Source organism: Chamaea fasciata, unplaced genomic scaffold (genome assembly GCF_029207755.1).
Source record: "Chamaea fasciata isolate MVZ Bird 193981 ecotype frontalis unplaced genomic scaffold, bChaFas1.0.hap1 SCAF_28, whole genome shotgun sequence".
Classification (NCBI taxonomy): Eukaryota; Metazoa; Chordata; class Aves; order Passeriformes; family Sylviidae; genus Chamaea; species Chamaea fasciata.
In genome coordinates this window covers 2,455,571-2,470,188 of record NW_027094113.1, presented here as the reverse complement: position 1 = coordinate 2,470,188, position 14,618 = coordinate 2,455,571, and the positions used below count along the sequence as shown (strand labels likewise).

The window sequence follows — 14,618 nt, the reverse complement described above, 5'->3', positions numbered from 1 at the left end:
TGGGTCCTTCCAGACAGGCTCGAGGGCAGAGTGCAGAAGACTCAAGGTGCTCAGAGTTTGCCACACGTGCTGACACATTGACGACCACCTTGATCATTGATACGGGGATGTTCACAGCCCCCCAGACTATGTGTGCTCCATGCTGGAACTTGCTTGCCCATCATCCCACAACCTGACGCCTGAAGGCGTTTTTCCCCATGAGCTCCTCCATCACCCCCTTGCCCAAGCGCCTGCTCCGTGCACGGTGCCAGCCCATCCTCTGAAGTGGGGGCCCGGCAGTGCCGTGGCTGGTGCTCACACATTGCCTAAAATGGTGTCCCCGGGGCTGTGCCCGTGTGCGCCGCGTGCCGCTGCCTCGACCCCGCTCTGATTTATCGCGTGTTGAACCGAGTGTCTGAAGCCTCCGAGGAGGATTTAAGTCCTTTGGTGGGTCTGGACCGGGTCTGTTGACTGCAGCCTATGCCTTGGCCAAATCCTGAGCCCTGCATGGCACAGGCAGAGCACAGGGAATATTTTCCAGGCCTCCAAGGAGCTGACTCTGTTCCAGGGATCCACTTTAGGGCTGCATGGAGCTTGGTGCCGGCCCAGAGTAGCCTTGGCGGGATGGCTGGACACTGCTTGGGAGGAAAAAACTCCTTGTTTTAGTTAAACCTTCAGTCCAGGGCTCTGGCCTCTGTCAGGCCACAGCCCTTGTCAGCTCCTGCTGCCTCCCAAGGCTTTGCTGCTTTCCCTGTGGGTAGTTTGCTGCTGAAAGAATGGTGAGAGCAGGGAATCTTCTTTTTCTTCCTTCCTTGGATTTGTGTAAGCCCATCTGTCCTGGCCTCCATGGGTTGCTCCTCACCTCCCTGTGCGTCTATTCTACCTTAGCCATCATCCCAGCCTCTTTGAGGGCTTCAGTGGTTTTCACTGCCCACCTAGAGCTTTGGCTGCTGTTTCCTACAAGTTCATGCCAAAATCTGTGCTGGTTCAAGGGTGTATTCACTTCAAAATGCTGGGTTTTGATTGCAAGCTGAATCCAGGTGCACCGAGGAAAGGCAAAAGGTGATGTTTAATAACTCACTAAATCTCTGCCAGTTGCAGATGCAGCTCAGGGACATCCTGGGCAAGAATTGGTCTATTCATTAAAAATGTCATGTGAGGTAAATTTTAAAGCCTTGCTAGAAAGCCTGTTTCAAATTTTCCCTGGTCTTGTAGCTAGAAACCCCTCAATTAAAATAGTGCCTTCAGAAGTATTTTCTTTCCATATTATTTATAGTCCTTCTCTTGAAACCATCACAGACATTTGAACACACTAAATGCTCCTTAAAACAGAAAATCTGGCATCTGCAGTGTGCAGCAGGATCCAAGGAACAAACCTCCAAACTCTCCCTCACGTTTGCTGCCTTTTTTTAATTGGCACCATGCAATTCCTGGCTGAACTGTGTAGCTTTATAATCCACAGCAGGATGCAAGCTTTCCAAGAGTGTGTTTTTTAACAATGTCTTCCTTACATTAATGTCTTTATGCTTGATTTTCCTGGAATGTGATGGGTTTCTAGCACTTTCCTGCTGTTTTTTCCCATTGGATAGATACAGCTGCTTACAGTCTCTTGCTGTTGTTCCCTGCATCTTCAGAGATCCACCACAGTGCTTCAGCCAGCAGCCTGGCTTTTTTCCCTTTTGCCTCAGCCCTTTGCCTCAGCTGTGTGTGTCTCCAAGGAATAAAAAGCCTCCATGAGTCATGCCATGGTTCAGGGATTGTGGCTAAGGTTTACAGTGTGTCTCGCTCCACAGGAATGTGCTTCAGTCAGCTGGACCATCTATTGTACCAGGAAACACATCCAGACCTTGGTTTGTTTCTCAATGAGTTATCAGATGGTACATGCCCACTCAAGTTCACACACCTGCTGGGGAAAATCCAGAGGAGTGATCCAGAACCAGGAGAATTATGTGCTCCCAGTATTGCTCTGCATATTCAATTTGTCTCCCAGTATCCTCTATTACCCACCCACCCAGGTGTCCTTTATTCCTTATGGATGAAAATAAAACCACTGTCAGTGTTTTTATTCCCAGATTTCTGATTCAAAGGTCCACAATGTCAATAACAGACATCAAAATGTGCTTAATTCTTTTACAGTGGAAAAAGCCTCTGCAGCAGAGGACACCCTGTGAGGAGGGTCTGGCTGCAAGAGTGCATGCCTGGTCTGTCCCCTTGCACATGCTGCAGGGATGAGGTTTCTGTTGAGGGATGAGGTTCCTGATGGTAGGAAATCCCTGCACGAGGTTCCTACAGGATCAAGGCTGCTGTGGTCTGGAGATTGCCTGGCACTGCCTGTCTGTGAAGGAGCAGAGGGCACTTGGAGCATTTTAGTGCTGTCTGATGTCCCCTGTGAGTGTGCAGCTGGTTTTCCATCCCTCCTAGATGTCTGGTTACCTGCTGAGACCTTCTTTGTCTTGCAGGGTCCGACTGCAAGCCGTGCTTACGGGAATTCACTGACCACCACAGCCCTGCCTTGGAGTATCCCACCCCCAAAAGCTTCCTCCCATCCCTGATCGCTGAGGATGATTCCTTCTGCACCAGCATGGCTGAAGACAAGGCAAGTGTTCTCTATCCTCCTGCTACCACCATGCAAGGCAGAGGCCAGGGGCAGCAAACTGGGTGGTCAGCTCCATGTCCAGAGGGGTTTGTGGTGGAATAGGAATGGGGGAAAGTGGTACTGATCCAGATTGTCAGGTAATACCAGGTTATGTTACTGTGAGGGACAGCAGGGGAGGATGGCTATTACAAAGTCACATGCAAGTCTGGCCCTGCTCTGCACCCCACTTTCTGCATGGGAGACGTCCCCTTTGCAGGGTTGGTGTGAGGCTCACAGACAGGATTTGTGCTGCCTTTGCAGGAGGATTCATCTTCCACAGAGCTGGATGTGCCAGCGGCAGACTTGCACAGCAGCACGGAGGATCTCCTCTCAGACTCTGCTCTCCACGGCACGGAGTATTACAAAGATCTCGGACTCCTGAGCCTGCCGTCTGCCAAAACAGTGCCAGACATGGCAGCACAGCCAGAACAAGGATCCCAGACTGTGTCTGCCCTTCACTCATTGGAAGAGAGACCAAGGGCTCTGAGCAAACTGTCTGTGGATGTTGCTTTTTCCAATCCCGTTTCCTGCTCGATGCATTACGGCAAGGCTGACTGTCATTTTCTGAACAAAGGCCACCTGTGCTCCTGTGCAGCCGTGCCAGATGATGGTACCAGCACTTCTGAGAATCCTGCAGAGACAGACAATGAGCTGGACCTGCAGGAGGCCCAGGATTCCTTCCCCACGCTGGTGAGATCTATGTCCACCTCCCGGAGGCACAGCTGGGAGAGCCCTCTGTCACCTGTGGACTGCAGGCGCAGGTACGGCGGGACTGTGAGTGATACTTCATGTACACAATGCAATGGAGGTGTGAGGCTGAACATCACACTGCCTGCATCTCCAGATGCTGCTGGGTGGTCTCCCTCGCCTGTCAGCATCTGCCAGAGCAGCTGGACACCCACTGCTCATGTTGGGTGGGATGTGGAAGTGCTAGGGCAGCAAGAGGCTTTAACCTCTTCTTGGAAGTAGGAAGACCCTCTTTTCCTGATGTTGGGCCTGGGAAGAGGATCTCTCTTTTCTGTCTGGAGGGAATCTTGGACAGCATCAATTGCCCTGATGACCTCCATCCTCTGGCTTAAAGGGAATTTTTCCCATCAAAGAGGGATTAAGAGAACTCTGTCAAATCCTTTTCCTTCTTGTCCATGAGTTGGCTTGGTGGGGCCTGTGCCTGCAAGCACTGTGCTGTCCTCCAGCCCTCTGCCCTCCATGTGGCAACAGAGGAGGTTGTGTTTGGAGCACGGTGCTGAGCTCTGGCTGGGAGCAGGGTCAGGCCTGGCATTCCTGCCATCTCTGCTCCTGCCCCACGAATGCCTTGAGCTCCAGGTTCCTCCAGGAATGCTTTCCCTGCTGACAAATGTATTGATCTCCCAGCTGACTGGGATTTAGGTGCAAGCCAGCAAGGACTATTTTTATCTCTCCTCCTTATATGGTACCCTAAAATTATCTCAGCCTGAAATCTTGGCAGTCCTTTTTCAAGTTCAGACTTTGGTTCTCAGACCTATTGTTGTCCCATGTGCCATGGATCATTCACAGTTTATGCTGTAACAGGCACATGAGTAACAGTGGCATGGAGTGGCTGTTGGTGTCAGGGACACGTTCTGTCCCCTCGCTGGGTGATGAAGCACGTGTGAGCAGGAGGCCAGAGAAGGGGAATACACCCCACTGTTCCCTAAGCAAACGCTTCCTGAAGCTGCCTGTGGCAGCAGGAATGAAGTGACAGTGATCTGCAGACAGAACCCATGCAGAGACTATGATTTTCCACTGAGCTTTATCCATCATTTTGTGTCTGTGTTGTTGTCACTGCAACAGCACTTGGTGTGCAGGACACTGTGAGGCATGGGGAGAGCTGGTTCACCCCTCATTTCATAGAAAATAATTTTTTTCTTTCTTCAAAGCTGGGCCCTGGTAGGATTTATGAGCAGGATTTATGGCATGATGCCACAGCGGTGATGCGATAAACAACATCATCTGCCACTTCTAAATACCCAGAGGGACTTTCCTGGATGGCAGCTGACAGGGCAGCAGCTCTGGGGCAGGCAGGACAGGCTGCTGCCAGGGTGGCTGCACAGACTCAGGGGTTGCTAAGAGATCAGTGTGAGCCGTCCAGCACTAAACATCCCGGGTGACCAGGGAGCTGGGGACTCACTGGTGGCAGCCAGAGAAGCTGTTTTTAACAGGCTCAAGAGTTGGAGACACTTCCTGTCATTTCCTTTCCCACGTGCCTGCTGTGGGGAGCCTCCTTGTCCCAGTTGCATGAGCTTGTTAGGGCCACCCAGCCAGGGACATTGCAGGGGCTGTGCCATGCCGAGCACAGTGTGCCAGGTCTGCTCAGGTCTGCACTGAGGCTTCTTCCTGTCCCCTGATTAGGTTCAGTCTGGATGTCACAGAGCTGGGCAGTGACCCAGAGCAGGACGATGTGGAGAAGAGGAGCCAGTCCTGCCTCCAGCCTCATGTGTCCCTTCAGCTGCCCAAAGGGGAACGGGGAGCCTGGAGCAGCAGCCGGGGTGGCACAGTGATCAAAGTGGAGATAGAGCCGCTGTGCCCAGACCTCGTGGCCAGCCCCAGCTTGCAGGAGGTGGTGAGTATGGAGGGCTGGGCACGGGGGCAGCAGGGCAAGCTGGGAGTGCAGAAAGCAGCATACGCAGGTGTCAGCTGCAGGCTGGACTCCTCCAATGCAAGCATGGAACCAGGAGGTCTGCAGGAATCTCAGCAAGGATGGGCTTTTCCAGATAAACTGCTCTATCTTGTGGGATAAAGGCCCTGGGAACCGCCTGTACTAGAGCCCTTTTTTCCCACATATTTAGCTGGAATTTCCCTGCCCTTGTGCCTGTTGCCTCTTATCCTGTCACTGCAGCTCTAGGAAGAGTCTGGCCCTATCTTCTCTCTAATCTTTTGTCAGGTAGTTGAAGACAGCAGTATCACACCCCCTCCCCACCCCACCCCCCCCCCCCCCGCCCCTGCCACACACACCTTACACACTGCTTTGCTTTGGGGAATACCTTTAGATTCAATTCATATTAAAAGGACAATTGCATCACAGTGCTACATGTCCAGTAAAAGTGAGAAGTACCTAAGAAGCTTTCAGGCATGAGTGTGTCTTGCTCCAGCCTTCCTGGAGCCAAGAAACAGCTGGGCCTAATGGTCTCCTGCATCATAACCCTGATAAAAGGAGAGGGAAAGGGTGAAGAATCAGCTGCGATGGAGGCTCCCATGGTGCACAAAGCACCAAAGATTTCTGTGACTTTTTACTTCTCCAGAAATGTGTCAGCAACGGGAAGAGACTGAGGTCCAAGTCTGTGCCATCAGCCTGTGAGACCATTGCCTCCCCCCAGATACCTCACAGTTTCAACACTTCTCTTCCAGCTGTGGAAGGTTGGTATAGACTTTATACCATTAAATGGGTTCAAGGTGCGATTAAGAAGATAAAAAACTGGAGCTGTAGCCTCTGGAAGTGTGGACAGCCTCTGCTTTCCCTTCCACATGGTCCCAGGAACTCCTGAAATACAATGCCAAGCTGGTCCTCAGTCTGGCCCCGGCTAGCAGTGCAGTCACAGCTCAGACATGCCAATCCTCAGTGACACATTGCCACATAACCTCCCTGTGGCCAGTGCATTGGTCACTCCCTACTCAAGTCCCACCTGTGAGGATTGCCCTGGAGAAAAATGTAGTGATTTCAGAGCCTGGGAAGCAGAGGGGAGGCTGGCTGCCATGGGGAAGGGCTCTAGGGTGGTGCCAGCTTCTTCCCTACTGCAAGCAGGACCCTCAACAGCAAATATACTACAGACTGGGAAGGTGAGGGCTAACACAGAAAAGTAACGTAGCCTTCACTTGCCTCACAGAAATGTAGAGCAGAATCTCCTTCCCTAACTGCTCCTAGTATTTCTTCCACACCAATCAAGACAGAGTGGGAGCCCAGCACGATTAACAGGGTCCAGTTGCATAGATTGCAAGGTGGTGCTCTGCAAAGGCAAACCAGGATCCCTGTTGAGAGCGTTTTGTGTTCCAGGTGTTGAACCCCCTGCTCTGGAGATGCTGGAGAAGGACCACGTGTCCCCAGACCACGTGTAGGTATTATCAGTCCTGGCTGGTTTGAGATGAGGGAGATTTTTGAGTGTATCTGAGCTACTGGGGATGCAACAGCAACAGAGATCCCACTCTGTGCTGGGGCACAGCTGAGTAGTTGGTCATAAACCAGCACCTGAGGCTTTGTGGGGTGCAGAATGTGCAAGGATATTTTCTAATCCCTTGCTTTTCTCTTGCCCCATCCTTGGTAGGTTAATTGTCCAGAAGGTACTTCAGGAGCTGAAGCATTACCATGGGTAAGTGTGTCTGGGACAGGAATGTGTGGGGAGGTCACAGGTCTGCCTAAGACACATCTGGCAAAAGACACTTGGTCCCTTGAGGGACAAATACCCAGGGTACCAGAATCACTAATTTATTCCAGTGAAATCAGGGTAGATTTGCAAGGAGAACGGGCATTTCATGTGCCTCCTCAGTAACTCTAAAAATGTTCCCGCCCCATCTAGAAAATGAGAGTTTCAGCTGACCCAGAAGTTCTGTTCTTGTGTCCTTTGCTGTGTCTGATGCCTTTTCCCTGCCCAGGGTGAAGCAGAGAGCTTGTGTGCAAGAAGGCAGCGATTCTTCTCAGCAGAACCTCACTTGGTTTGAATTCCTGTCTAATGAGTAAGTGAGACAGCAAGTGACACACACGTTGTGTTCTGAGAGCAGACTGAGTTCGAGTCCCCTCCATCTAAGCTCTACTGCCCCACTAATCCTGTGTGCAGGACACCGGTATCAGCAGGGGTTCAGCCAGGAGCGTGGCACTGAACAAAACCTGCATGCGTAGTTTGAAAGTTCAGCTCCTTATTTGCAAGGGTCTCATTAATAAATGGCATGGCTGATGCCAAAACAGATCCTCCAGGAGATGGAAAGCTCACACTTGGGATCCTAAAGTAATGCTTCAATGAACTTCATCAGTGATCTCCCTAAGCTGGGCGTGGTCAGTGAATTTCCCCTTTTTAAAGATATTTTGGTCTCCTTTCAGAAATGAGGACAGTGGGAAGAGTGATAAAGCAGAGAAAGGCACAAAGGTGATGCGACGTCTGAGTTCCCTGCGGAGTCGAGTCACTGGATCCTGGCAGAAGGATAAGGTGAGAGAGAGATGTTGAATTTGTGGAAGGAATCATTAAATCCTTCAAATAGAAAAGGGGATCTGACTGTAGGGAACAGTTAGCTGCATTGCTTTGGATGGCTGAGGTTTCTGAATTGGTCAGCAAATGCACTGTGACCCCTAAAGTAGTAGTGCAAGTGACCCCTGAATTTCAACCCTCCTTGCTCCAGGGCACGTTCTGGATGCTCTCATGCTACCTTGGCACAGTTGTGCACAGCAAGAAGATTGCCTTGGCTGGATCACTGCCTGGATCACTCTGTGGCAGGAGGAGCCTGCAGAGGGACAGTCAAGTGTGTCCTGCCCTTCATCACAAATGGACTTAGACTAGAGGGACTGGCCCAAGCCTTGGGAAGGCATTTGGGAAGAGCACTGCCATCCCACTGTACCTGCTGCTCACCAGCTCTCTGCTTGTTTGCACCAGTGGGGAAAGGAACGTGTGGGCAGTGCAAGGCCTGTGACTGGGCTGTCTTTTTCTCTCCTTCCAGGGTAAGAACAAAGAGCAGCTCAAGGAGAGAGAGAAGGAGAAAGAGACAAAGGAGACAAAAGAGAGGTGCAAAGATATCAATGGGCACCAGCTCGTGCCAGGGGTTTTCTCCAGTTGCACCAGCTGCTCACTATGTGCCAAACCTCTTGGGAATAAAAGTGGTCTGCAGTGCCTGAGTGAGTATGGCTGTCACTGCCTGGCTGCACCCCAGCCTGTGCTCCCTGCCTGCCCTTCAGCCCAGGCCATTCTCCTGCCTAAACCAGCCCCCTGGATTGCTTCACTTCTCTGCCTGGCTCGGCTCTACCCCACCACTCTGCTTGGCCTGGCTTGGTTGTTTCTCCAAATAGTCTAGATGATCTCTGAATCCTGCCTGGCAATTATTCATCCTCATTTTCTTTGGCCACTTGACCATTTCCTGCCCCTTTCCCCCAAGGAGGGTTCTAGGTCAACTTCTCTTTTACTAATTTTTTTTAATCACAAAATTCTGCTTTGCCTGAACAAATATCCCAGCTGCCTGAGTGTAGCTGGTTTTTTTAGGCTGTTTTTCATAGCTACAGTGATGTCTCAGCCCAGCATCTGCCATGTGCATGGGCAAAGGGATTTCTAGAGCATCCAAAACTTTATTGACTAACAAAAAGTCAAATGCTGCCTCCCAGGACATGCATGGGCAGGACTGTTGTTTTTCAGCTCTAAGTAGTGCCAGCGGGCATGGGTCTCTGTGCTCCCACTGCATCCACTGTGGCATGGCTTTGGCTGACAAACCCTGTCCCTCCTCTTTGGGGCAGGTACTCAGGGCACTGAAGAATGTTTTCATTCCCAAGGGATTGTCTGTGGGCAGAGAAAAATTTCTGGAAATGAAAGGATTGCTCTCTTTCTCCACCCTGTACCCTCAAGCAATGCTCGGTCTCTCAGAGGCTCTTAAGGTCAGTAAAACCTTTCTGGGGCATAAAGGGACTGATTGCCCTTGGACATGTGTGGTGAGAAATACATTTTCCCTTCAGGGCAGCTGGAGGGAAATTGAAAAGGGGCACAGAGCTGACTATTAGTGAGCATTTTTCAGGCATCACAGCAAAAAGTAGGAAGCAGGGAGCTGAATAAGAGCTTTGCAGATATTTAGAGAGAACCTAAGTATTATGGGAGGAGCCAGGATTCAGCCTTGTCATTCCTGTGTGAGGAATCTCCCAGCCAGAGGCCCTGTTTAGAGTCCTGAACACTGCTTTACAAAAATACCTTAACCTGCGAGGATACAGACAGTCCTTGATACCCATGAGCATGGAGCCATGCTCTGTATGGTCTTGGGAAGTCTGAGGGCATTTAGTGTGAGTGATTCTCCTCTGAACAACCCTATGGAGATGTGTGATCTGGAATTGGAGCTAGCTGTTGAAATCAGTGTGGCTCAGCATGGCTTGTCCATCACAAATACACAGGGACTGGACATGAGATATGGTAACTTCACCTTGTTTACCAGCCCTTCCACGAGGAATCTGTGTTCTGTGAACATTCAGGAGAAAAACTCCAAGGTGGCTGAGGCATTGGTTTGTGTCTGGCACTCTGTGACATCTCCTTCGGCTCTTGGCTGCCCAGACTAACACAGGCAGCAGAGCAGCACAGCTTGTTTTGTGATGTTCCCTTTGCAGTGGCTCGAACTGAGGCTGAACAGTCGGGCAGGGTTCTGGGATGTCCGTTAAAATTAATGGTCTGTCTGTGGTGAGAGCTGGGCTGGGACTTGGGATGTGACAGTTGATGGCCTGAGAGTGCCTATATTTGGATGATGCTGGGCTGAAACCTTTGCGAGCTGCTGCTGAGCTGGTAGTTGATATCAGCAGCCGCCGTTACTGCAGCTCGGAGCAGTGTGTGGTCTCCTGACTAGTCCCTGATAGAGCTCCAGAACAGCAAGCTCCGGGGCCACCGGGAAGCCGGGGCAGCAGGCCTACTTTTCAGAAGCGTGAGCAGCTCTGTCAGGCTCAGCCTGAGCCGTGGCTGCTGCCAGGATGTGAGGGTATTTGGCTGCGCCTCTCCTTTTCTCCTCGTGAGCTCACATTTGTCCATTCCCGTGCCTTGGCCCCCGGCCAGCCCTCGGCCCATCGCTGGTCAGGTGCTGCTGTTGCTGTTGTTGTCTCCGTGGTATTTTTAACTGCAGCACCACCACGTGGTCCAAGGCAAAACGGGCTCGTGGAAAACACAAGAAAAGATGGTGGTTAAAGAAAGGGATAAGCTGAAGGGGGAGGGAGGCTGGGAGAATGACTGCAAGCCTGAGGTCTTTTCGCTGTCCAGTAGACACAAAAGGTCTGGTGACTTCCATGGCTGTGATGGGCTGGAGAAGCGAGAGCTCTTATTAGAGATACTAACAGCAGGAGGAATTCTGCGTTTAAGTCAGAACAAAACCCCCTTGTTCTCTTAGAAACGTGTGTGAGCTGTGAAGGAACTGGGCAGCTCAGATAGCCTGGCACATGGTAACTCGTTTCTCTCCCCCGCTGATTCCTCCCGTCTATCCTCACCCTACACAACACAGTCTCCCAGGGGAGAAAGCTGTGCTGTGTGTCAAGAGCAGAGATTCGGGAGAGTCTCTGCAGCTCATAGATGTGCAGTTAGGAGCCTGGTAGGGATGAAGAACAAAGAGGAATGTTTGCAGTCACAGGGATCTTGACAACAGTGGCCACCCAAACTCTGCCGTTATGTAAACTATGAACTGTGAGTCTCTAGGTTTATTGTTCACCTGGAAATGAGAAAGCTCCTCTTGAGCCTTTGCTATCACAGATGGAGAAGTTTCTGTGCCTAAATTAATCCTCTCTTATAAACATGCTTCCAAAGTTTATGCAACAGGAGTTAGATGAGTCCCAGGGAAGCCCTGACAAGAGAAGAGCTCTCCAAGCAGGCTGTGCCATGGAGGCAAGCCAGGGATATGCTGTGGAATACAGATGGAAGGAGGATTGCTTCCCTTGAGCTTGAGCACTGGGGTAGAGGTGGATCTTCTATATCTTTAGTTGACAATCAGTCTCTATTACTTTATGGCAAAGACAGAGCCCAGGCCCCCACAGGGGTGTCAGATTGACCATTCTCTTCCAAGGAAACCTGTAGCTGCAACCAAAGTTTGGCAGGATTCAGACAAATCCCTCTTCTTTAAGAGAAGGTGCTCAGTTTAATGAATCTTCCTGAACAATACAGGCTGTGCTGGACTGTCCACCTGTCCTAGGCTGACCCTTGCTGGCTGCTTCAGTGCACAGGCTGATCTCTAACTGGTTGCTGTCACAACTGGTCTCCGGGATTTATTTAAGGCGCATTGTGAAAGAGGTTTGGAAAACCATTTCCTTTCTCAAAACAAAAAAGAGAGAGGACATGGATTTCTGCAGTTTGTCAGGCAAACGTCCTCCACCCATGGCCAAGGAGAGGCCAGAATAGCTTTTGGTTTAGACCTGAAATTTGGTGTGAAATTCACCTTGACCTCAGTACTTGTGCCTGCAGGGTTTTGCTTTTGGGTTCCCAGTGCAGTACCAATAAGCTAATTGGTGAAGTATAGTTTTGGCTTATGATAAGGAGGAATTACTTGATTTTCTATCCTGAAATTTGTGTTCACAGCCCACACAAAGTCCTGAGAAATCTAAAAAGCAGCAGGCAACCTGGAACTTTGCATTTCCGTAGAGAGGCACATCTGCCAAAAATCTTCTGTTTTGTGGGGGGAAAAGGAGGTTTGGCTGCTGTAACATGATGACAGTGATAAATGGACTGGGAGTCCCACTTGGAATAGACTATTACTGACAGGAGTCCAAATAAACAGAGGCAAAACCAAAGCGGCTGTGTTGGGATGTGGTTAGGGTGGTTCTGAGCCAATGGAGCAGGATATGAAGCAAATGTGAAAGCGGCTGCAGCGCTGGTTGCAGAGGAAACACTGACTGAGCTGAGTGTCCTGACACAGAGCTGGCTCAGCCAGCTTGACAGGGCTTAGAAAAGGAAACCAAAGTACATCCAATTCTCAGGGCTTCTCCTTTTCTGCTTTTCAGTTTCTTTTTTGTGTCCTGGCAGTACTACCTTGATCTGGAATATCTCCAAGTGCTGCTCCTTCCATTCCCTGATAAAACCTCAAGATCTTGTACACTCGAACTGACAAATGCATAAGGACAGTAATCAACCCCAAACACATTCAGCAAGAAATCTTTTGCTATTACAGAATTACACAGGATTAGACAGCTGGTAGTCTTCTCTTCTTTGCAATCCAAACCTTAGCTCTAAGCTACGGAGTCTTGGAGGTGGCTGCTGTTCCAGATTTTGCCCTGATTTTGTGGCGATGCCCTTAGGCTGCACAAGCACAGCACGTTCTCTCCATGACAGCTGCAGTTGGGCAATCTGCAGTGCTTTACTTCTATATTACAGCGAAGCACAAAGTTTGAAGTGCCTAAGGACTAATCAGTCACCAAGTGACAGCCAGCTGTTTACCCCCAAACCGCTTTATGTAATGATCATTTCTCTGTAGTGCTGACAGGCCCCAATAAACAACTGGGACCTCAATGTACTCAGTCCTGTAGAGAAGCAGCACAAAAGGGAACATTTTGGAAAAGCTTGCAACTATGAGACAAAGATAAAAAATAAAATTGAATAAGCAGGTGGCCATGTGGAAACCAGAGATCACATTGGCCCCACGGCAGGATTTCATCACATCTCCAGCCCAAACAGTGGCAGGTTCTTTCAAAGCAGCATGGGAAGGCTGCAGGATGGGTTTTGAGAGGGAAGTTTGTAATCGTGTATGTTGTGTTTTCAAGCTCAACAGGCAAGTAGGATATGTGTGATATAAAATATGACAAACTTTCCATCAGTATTGTAAATCCTCAGAGTGAAATTGGGAGGGGAGTTTGGGTGGTGAGCTCTTCCCAGTTTTCCTGCCTGCTCTGAGTACTCCAGCAGCCTCGCGCTAGTACGTCAAACCTTATTGTGTCAGGGAAAAGGTGTTTTCTCCAGCAAGCAGTTTGGTTCTATGAGTCAGTGCATAGATCTCCTGCTAGGGAAGATAATTCCCCTTTGTTCTCATCATTTGTCTGTGCAGGGGTCACTGACAAAGGCCTGGGCAGGCAGTCGCTGTTGAAGGGAAGATAGGAAAGCCAGCACCTGCCAACCCTCCGGGCACTGCAGCCTTGCCTTGGCAGGGTGTTCATAAACACTCCAGCACATTGGGATGGCAAATCCCACCAGGCTTTTAATAACAACTTATGCATTTCAAGTCCCAGGCGATGTGTGAACACACGTGAAGTGCCATGCTGAAGATGCCACATCCCATCTGTTAGGGGCCTCTTTAGTCTGGAAGGAACTGTGTGCTCTCCCTGAGGGGAAAGTATGGGCTAACAGTGGCCGTGTGCCCTCCCTGAGGGGAAAACGGAGGTTGGGGTGCCATGTGTCATTCCTCAGAGAAGTCATGGGTTCTGGGCAGCCATGGGTCCTCCCTGAGGGGAAAGTGCAGGCTGAGGATGCTCATGGTGTCCCCAAAGGGGCCATGCAGGCTGGGGGTCCTGTGCCCTTCCTGAGGCAAAGTGCAGGCTATGGGTGGCCATGCCCTACCTGCAGGAGGAAGGAGCAGGCAATGGAAGGATGGGCATGTACCCTGGCCACCCATATCCCACTCTTACCCCTCAGGGAGGGCATGAGCATCCTTAGCTCGCAAGGTTCCCTCAAGGAGGGCACACAGACGTGCTTAATCCGTGTTTTCCCCTCAGGGACGCCATGAGCACCCGCAGCCCGTGCCCACTGCCCAGGGAGAGCACACGGCCACCCTTAGCCTGCTCCTTCCCTCGGGAAGAGCACACCCAGCCCTGACCCACGCTGTCCCCTCAGGGAGGGCACATGGCCACCTCTAGCCTGCGTTTTCCTTCAGGATGGGTACGACTGCCCACAGCCTCTGCCTTCCCTGAGGGAAAAGTGCAGGGTTAAGGGCGTCCGTGTGCCCTCCATGAGAGGAAATCACGGGTCAAGGGCGTCCGTGTGCCCTCCCTGAGGGAAAACGCGGGTTAAGGGCGTCCGTGTGCCCTCCATGAGAGGAAAACGCGGGTTAAGGGCGTCCGTGTGCCCTCCATGAGAGGAAAACGCGGGTTAAGGGCGTCCGTGTGCACTCCCTGAGGGAAAACGCGGGTCAAGGGTGTCCGTGTGCCCTCCCCGAGGGGAAAACGCGGGTCAAGGGTGTCCGTGTGCCCTCCCTGACGGAAAACACGGGTTAAGGGTGTCCGTGTGTCCTCCCTGAGGGAAAAGTGCAGGGTTAAGGGCATCCGTGTGCCCTCCTCGAGGGGAAAACACGGGTTAAGGGTGTCCGTGTGCCCTCCCTGAGGAGAAAACACGGGTTAAGGGTGTCCGTGTGCCCTCCCTGAGGGGAA

General features: G+C 51.1%; 1 protein-coding gene across 1 annotated transcript in view; it reads left to right on the top strand.

The window, feature by feature from the left end:
- The first annotated feature begins 3,309 nt into the window (after window positions 1–3,309).
- Window positions 3,310–14,618, top strand: part of ARHGEF18 (Rho/Rac guanine nucleotide exchange factor 18) — a 43,326-nt gene continuing 32,017 nt past the window's right edge. Inside the window, exons 1-8 of the mRNA XM_066205497.1 lie at window positions 3,310–3,375; window positions 4,982–5,192; window positions 5,872–5,986; window positions 6,621–6,678; window positions 6,889–6,933; window positions 7,217–7,297; window positions 7,659–7,764; window positions 8,270–8,444. Of these exons, the coding sequence (XP_066061594.1) occupies window positions 3,314–3,375; window positions 4,982–5,192; window positions 5,872–5,986; window positions 6,621–6,678; window positions 6,889–6,933; window positions 7,217–7,297; window positions 7,659–7,764; window positions 8,270–8,444 (853 nt within the window). The 5' untranslated portion in view covers window positions 3,310–3,313. The remainder of the gene's footprint in view (window positions 3,376–4,981; window positions 5,193–5,871; window positions 5,987–6,620; window positions 6,679–6,888; window positions 6,934–7,216; window positions 7,298–7,658; window positions 7,765–8,269; window positions 8,445–14,618) is intronic.